This window comes from Leuresthes tenuis, unplaced genomic scaffold, assembly GCF_036924035.1.
Source record: "Leuresthes tenuis unplaced genomic scaffold, fLeuTen1.0.hap1 SCAF_17, whole genome shotgun sequence".
Lineage (NCBI taxonomy): Eukaryota > Metazoa > Chordata > Actinopteri > Atheriniformes > Atherinopsidae > Leuresthes > Leuresthes tenuis.
In genome coordinates this window covers 242,543-249,609 of record NW_027325371.1, presented here as the reverse complement: position 1 = coordinate 249,609, position 7,067 = coordinate 242,543, and the positions used below count along the sequence as shown (strand labels likewise).

Below are 7,067 nucleotides of genomic sequence, written 5' to 3'. Positions count from 1 at the left end.
GCCAGCAGCAAACAGTCAGGGCAGACCGGTTCCCCCGGACCCGAGCTTCTCGTCAAGAATTCTGTCAACTGCGTTGAGAGACCAGCTGACCAGTTCCATGATTTTATTCTTGAGAGCAATGTGGAGAGAGGCCCCTGTTGTGACTTTCTGTGGAGTTCAATTGGCCTAAAATGCTATCCTCAGTAGTTAAAGATGAGACAGATTCAGCAGGTTTGGGTCCAATGATGGTTTATCGCAGAGTTACAATATGACCATGCATGAGAAGTAGCCCGGGCCAAGTCTGAAGTCTCTTCTGAAAGTTTTATACAATCTGGGGCCGAGGGCCTCCCCGGGCCCCTCCTTTCATATTTTCCCCACCCTTCCACCGTCTTATTTACTCATTTTACCCGAGGATGGGTCCGTTGTCTTTTTTTAAAACCCATTTATTCATATAAAAGTCCCTCCTCCTACATCCAGATCTCCTTTGATCACCTTTGGCTGTCATTAGCGTGGGGGCCACACATTATAGGCCTAACTTTGTGTCTGGCTTTGTAAGGCCCTTCCTGGACATGGCGCCCCATTGGCACACATGCATTCATTAATGATGGACTCAGAGCTACACATCGGTGTTTTCCATAGTATTACCTGACAGCCTGACACTGCACACCGCAGGTAGAGACAGGACAAGACCAAGAAGAGCAGCAGGGAGATCAGGGAGAGAAATGTGACCGCCTTCGTTGAGGGCCGGAAGAGAAGATGCAAGGTAAGAGTCTGGAGTCCCAAACCTCAGTGTGGAAAGGCCAAGGACAGAAAGCCCTGCTGGATGAGCTCGGAGCCCTCAGGCAGCACTGCAGGAGAAACCGTCAGGCCACCATGATCCATACAGCCACATGGGCTCAGGAGGAGCTGGGAGAAGCATTTCCACTCAACACAGTCCACGGCTGCATCCAGAAATGTGAGCTGAAGCTGCATCACACCAGGAGGAAGCCATATATCAGCTCTGAGCAGAACCACGGCCCAGTTCTCTGGACTCCAGCTCATCTCAGAGGGACAGAAAGACAGTGGACACGTGTTCTGTGGGCAGATGAGTTTCAGCTGCTTCTGGGGAAAACTGCTGAGAAAGAGCATCCAGCTGTTCTCAGAGGAAGGTTTAAAGCCAGCGTCTGTGATGGTCTGGGGCTGCAGCAGAGTCCAGGGCATGGAGGGCTTCATCTGGGTGAAGGTACCACTGATGCATGCTGGATGTTGGAGTTCTGGCTTTGGTTCAGTTTAATAAAGACAGTGAAGGAGGTCAGAGAAGAATCAGCTCTGTGTGTCTGTTAAATAAAGCTTCAAACTGATTAAATTTAAGTTTCTGATGCTGTTGCTGAAAGTTGTGTTGAGTCAGCACTCACCTGGGGGAACCCTCTCAGGCTCAGAGCCGCGGTGCGGTTAAGGGGCTGAAAAAGGAAATTTCTTCGAAGAATTTTTTTCTTTGAAGGTGTGAGTTTCATTTTCTGTCTTTCCAGGATGAAGCTTTATTTAAACCACAGGATGGCAGAGACATCCATCAGAACCACAGCACCCACCAGCCACAGGAAGGAGCAGACCTGCCAGAACCAGCAGAACCAGCAGAACCAGCAGAAGCTCCTGGACTCTGACAGTGAGTTTGTTCTGTTATCAAATCTTTAGTTTGAGCTCAGTTCAGTTCAAACTTTATTTTCTCTGTCAGGTAAAACAAACTGAAGACTAAAGAAAGAGAAAAAGTTTTATTTCTGGAACTTTTTCTTTGAGCATTCAGACACAATCATTTCTTTTTTTTGTTTCCTTTATTTTCTACTTTTTGTTTTATTTGAATTGCTGCCAGACTCAGAAGGTCACAGATTCTTCATCCTACATGTTATTGATATTATTGGTTATTGATCATTGAAGGATTTGTTATGGGTTTGATGTTATGAGCAGAAGCTTTTATCCAAAGCGACTCACAGGTAGGCAGGTAGGGTGGGGGGGCTGCCCAAGGACAGCGTGTTGATAAGGACCCAAAACTTTATTTTCCTGACTGTGACGAACAAAATCGACTTTGTTTCTGAACTTATTTCCAGGTGAATTAATCTTTGTTATAAAATGTTTTAATGTTCAGTTTGACTTCATTTTGTTTTCAACCCAAAAACAACCGAGGCTGAGGCTGATAAAGCTGAGGCTGAGGCTGATAAAGCTGAGGCTGATAAAGCTGAGGCTGAGGCTGATAAAGCTGAGGCTGAGGCTGATAAAGCTGAGGCTGAGGCTGATAAAGCTGAGGCTGAGGCTGATAAAGCTGAGGCTGAGGTTTGAGGCTGTGGCTTCTGTGTGAAAACCCCACTTCACCTCCTGCTTTTCACACGATGAGATGGAAAGTGGATGATTAATAAACGCTGGTGCTGAAGCTCCATTTGAGCAGCTCGTGGTCGGTCAGAGCCGGTTTCCAGTCAGAGGTGGAAACATCAGTCATTAGCGCAGATGAGCTAACGAAGAGCTGCTCATTTAGGTTTCATTTCAGAGTGGGGCCCGAACAGTTTGGGAATCACTGTGAGTCACTCACATCTTCTGACTTTCAGCCCTTATTCTTATTAAAAGCTGAAGAAGTTTCCGCTCAGTCTTCACCAGCTGATGGCTGCTGCCCTCCTGTTCGCCGCCGCTCTGAAACTCATCGTGCGGTCGCTCATGATGACGAACTTTTCCATCTCTGCTCCGATGCTCAAGCTTTCTGCCCGCCGTCACCGGGAAACCTGGTTCACGGAAAGAGTTTTCAGAGCGATAGCAGCCCAGCAATAAGGCTGCTGTCAGATAAATACTCAGAGCAGTTACGACGAGCTCAGAGCCGCCGTCGGTTGGACCTCCGGCCGAAACACTCGCAGGTCAGATCCAAACTTCACATTATTGACCGATCAACAGTCAGTCGATTAACTCTGGCAGCGCTGTGATGTCACTTCCTGTTTCAGGGACATTTGGATGGCCAGAAGAAAACCTTCAGTTTCAAAGCTCCACGTGTGGATTTGTTCTCACAGTGTTTCAGGCAGTGAAATCCTGCAGACTGATGCTCATGTGACTGTCCCAATACTTATGGACCTGTGCTGTCCGAATACTTATGGACCTGTGCTGTTTGGTACTTATGGACCTGTGCTGTCCCAATACTTATGGACCTGTGCTGTTTGGTACTTATGGACCTGTGCTGTCCGAATACTTATGGACCTGTGCTGTCCGAATACTTATGGACCTGTGCTGTTTGGTACTTATGGACCTGTGCTGTTTGTCCGAATACTTATGGACCTGTGCTGTTTGGTACTTATGGACCTGTGCTGTTTGTCCCAATACTTATGGACCTGTGCTGTTTGTCCCAATACTTATGGACCTGTGCTGTTTGGTACTTATGGACCTGTGCTGTCCGAATACTTATGGACCTGTGCTGTCCGAATACTTATGGACCTGTGCTGTCCGAATACTTATGGACCTGTGCTGTTTGGTACTTATGGACCTGTGCTGTCCGAATACTTATGGACCTGTGCTGTCCGAATACTTATGGACCTGTGCTGTTTGGTACTTATGGACCTGTGCTGTTTGGTACTTATGGACCTGTGCTGTCCCAATACTTATGGACCTGTGCTGTTTGGTACTTATGGACCTGTGCTGTTTGGTACTTATGGACCTGTGCTGTTTGGTACTTATGGACCTGTGCTGTCCCAATACTTATGGACCTGTGCTGTCCGAATACTTATGGACCTGTGCTGTTTGGTACTTATGGACCTGTGCTGTTTGTCCCAATACTTATGGACCTGTGCTGTCCCAATACTTATGGACCTGTGCTGTTTGGTACTTATGGACCTGTGCTGTCCCAATACTTATGGACCTGTGCTGTCCGAATACTTATGGACCTGTGCTGTCCGAATACTTATGGACCTGTGCTGTTTGGTACTTATGGACCTGTGCTGTTTGGTACTTTTGGACCTGTGCTGTTTGGTACTTATGGACCTGTGCTGTTTGGTACTTATGGACCTGTGCTGTCCCAATACTTATGGACCTGTGCTGTTTGGTACTTTTGGACCTGTGCTGTTTGGTACTTATGGACCTGTGCTGTCCCAATACTTATGGACCTGTGCTGTTTGGTACTTATGGACCTGTGCTGTTTGGTACTTTTGGACCTGTGCTGTTTGGTACTTATGGACCTGTGCTGTTTGGTACTTATGGACCTGTGCTGTTTGGTACTTATGGACCTGTGCTGTTTGGTACTTATGGACCTGTGCTGTCCCAATACTTATGGACCTGTGCTGTTTGGTACTTATGGACCTGTGCTGTTTGGTACTTATGGACCTGTGCTGTTTGGTACTTATGGACCTGTGCTGTTATATGTGGACATACTTTGGGTGTTAATTCCTTAATGTTCATTTGTCCACATACTTTCGGACCTGTTCTGAGTTTTTTGAAGACAACCAACAGCTGTTGTTGTTATTGTTCTTATGACACCTCTGAATGGTCTCCTGAAAACAAAGGAACTAATGTGAGGCTTTTTGGAGCCCAACCAGACCTGAGTGACTCACCTGGTCCTGGTCCAGATTTCTGCTGCTGCGGTTTATGACTCACACAGGTAGATGCTCTCTGATTAGCTGATTGGTCCTCACATCCAACCAATCTGCTTCTGTCTCCTCCAGGTAAACTTACTCAAAGCTTCAGGCTCAGTCAGAACACACCTCAGACAGGGACCACATCCAGAACCATGAGGCCCTCCTCAGTCCTCTTCATCTTCCTGCTCCTCTGCTGCCTCCAGATGATGCTGGTTTCCATGCCGACGTGCAGGCTGCCAGGAAAGGTGGTCCAGAACACCCACAACCTGCTCCGAGACCTGGTAGGATATTTTTGGTCTCTGTCTCGGGTTCTGAACCGGTCCATCAGTTGCTCTTTGTTCATAAACTGCTTCCTGTCCTGTAGGGGGGGGCGTTTCCTGACCACTGCCAGAAGCACAAGATCCACTTCCCAGACTCCGCCCTCTCTGCTTCAGCCAGCCACTCTCAGGTAAGCCTTTGGCCTCGCCACAGTCTTACAGCCAATCACAGAGCTGGATTTAAGCAGAACTGATCCCCTGCAGTGTCCCTGGACGTCGGCGGTGGTGTACGAGTCCCTACAGGGGGCGGGGCTAATGTTCGAGGAGTACGAGTTACCTGAAGGAGAGGGCGGAGTCACGTGGGATGAACAGAAACTGGACCACTACCTGAACCTGCAGTACCGGCTGGTGGAGGACCACCTGTGTGTGAGTACCAGGACCGGCGTGGAGGGGCTGGACCCCCTGCTGGAGTCATTCATCCATTCATTCATTCATTCAGTCATTGATGTGTTCATTGATCCATTCATTCATCCATTCATTGATGTGTTCATTGATCCATTCATTCATCCATTCATTGATGTGTTCATTGATCCATTCATTGATCCATTCATTGATGTGTTCATTGATCCATTCATTGATCCATTCATTCATCCATTCATTGATGTGTTCATTGATCCATTCATTCATCCATTCATTCATTCATTCATTCAGTCATTGATGTGTTCATTGATCCATTCATTCATCCATTCATTGATGTGTTCATTGATCCATTCATTGATCCATTCATTGATGTGTTCATTGATCCATTCATTGATCCATTCATTGATCCATTCATTCATCCATTCATTGATGTGTTCATTGATCCATTCATTCATCCATTCATTCATTCATTCATTCAGTCATTGATGTGTTCATTGATCCGTTCATTCATCCATTCATTCATTCATTCATCCATTCATTGATGTGTTCATTGATCCATTCATTCATTCATTCATTGATCCATTCATTGATCCATTCATTCATTGATCCATTCATTCATTCATTGATCCATTCATTGATCCATTCATTCATTGATCCATTAATTCATCCATTCATTCATCCATTCATTGATGTGTTCATTGATCCATTCATTGATCCATTCATTGATGTGTTCATTGATCCATTCATTGATCCATTCATTCATTGATCCATTCATTGATTGTCTCTCTGCAGCTGAACAACACCGAGGCTGCAGGTGTTTTATCGTCCTACTTCAGAAATGTGCAGGATGTTGTTGAGCAGCAGGTAAACACCACAGAGTTTAACCCTGAACTCTGACTCTCAGGCTCACTTCACCTCAACAAAAACATTTAAGAACGTCACAGCTCTGATTTAATGCTCTCTCAGCTTGTTTGATAAAAATCCATTGATGAGAAAAATCATCTCTCGTGGTTTTGATTAAAACTGTTCAGTGTGTCAGTCACAGAGTGGACCAATCAGAGCTAAGGGGGCGGGTCTCTGTGTGTTACAGGACAGTGCTGCATGCGGCTGGCAGGCTCTGAGAAGAGATCTGCTCTGGGTCCTAAAGTCCTCCCTACGCAAGCACCACAACTGCTTCAACTGGACCAGAACCCACTGACCACAGCTGGACCAGAACCCACTGACCACAGCTGGACCAGAACCCACTGACCACAACTGCTTCAACTGGACCAGAACCCACTGACCACAGCTGGACCAGAACCCACTGACCACAACTGGACCAGAACCCACTGACCACAACTGCTTCAACTGGACCAGAACCCACTGACCACAGCTGGACCAGAACCCACTGACCACCTGATCTTTTGGAGACCACACCCACCGGGAAAGACCAGTTTCTCATTCAAACTTCGTTTCAACAGCTTTTTTCAATGGAGAGAAATTGTATTTATTTATTTATTTGTTTATTTATTCGTAATTTATTTATCATGATCATTCATACTTGAATATTTATATTTTGATACCACATTTGATATATTTTTCAACTTCGTTTCTATTGTTTTTGTTTGTTTGTTTCAGATTAAAGCATCATAAAAAATTCTGTTTGAACTTTTCTGTGACAGGAAACAGTCAGTAAACACTCAAACAGTCAGTAAACAATAAACAGTCAGTAAACAGTCAAGAAACCGTCAGAAAACAGTCAATAAACCGTCAGAAAACAGTCAGTAAACAATAAACAGTCAGTAAACAGTCAATAAACCGTCAGAAAACAGTCAATAAACCGTCAGAAAACAGTCAG

General features: G+C 45.7%; 1 protein-coding gene across 1 annotated transcript; it reads left to right on the top strand.

Moving 5' to 3' along the window:
• The first annotated feature begins 4,705 nt into the window (after positions 1 to 4,705).
• ifnphi3 (interferon phi 3) lies at positions 4,706 to 6,428 on the top strand. The gene is made up of 5 exons (XM_072368637.1): positions 4,706 to 4,834; positions 4,918 to 5,001; positions 5,075 to 5,236; positions 6,023 to 6,094; positions 6,321 to 6,428. The coding sequence occupies exons 1-5, from the start codon at positions 4,706 to 4,708 to the stop codon at positions 6,426 to 6,428; spliced, it is 555 nt and encodes a 184-aa protein (XP_072224738.1).
• The last annotated feature ends 639 nt before the right edge of the window (positions 6,429 to 7,067 follow it).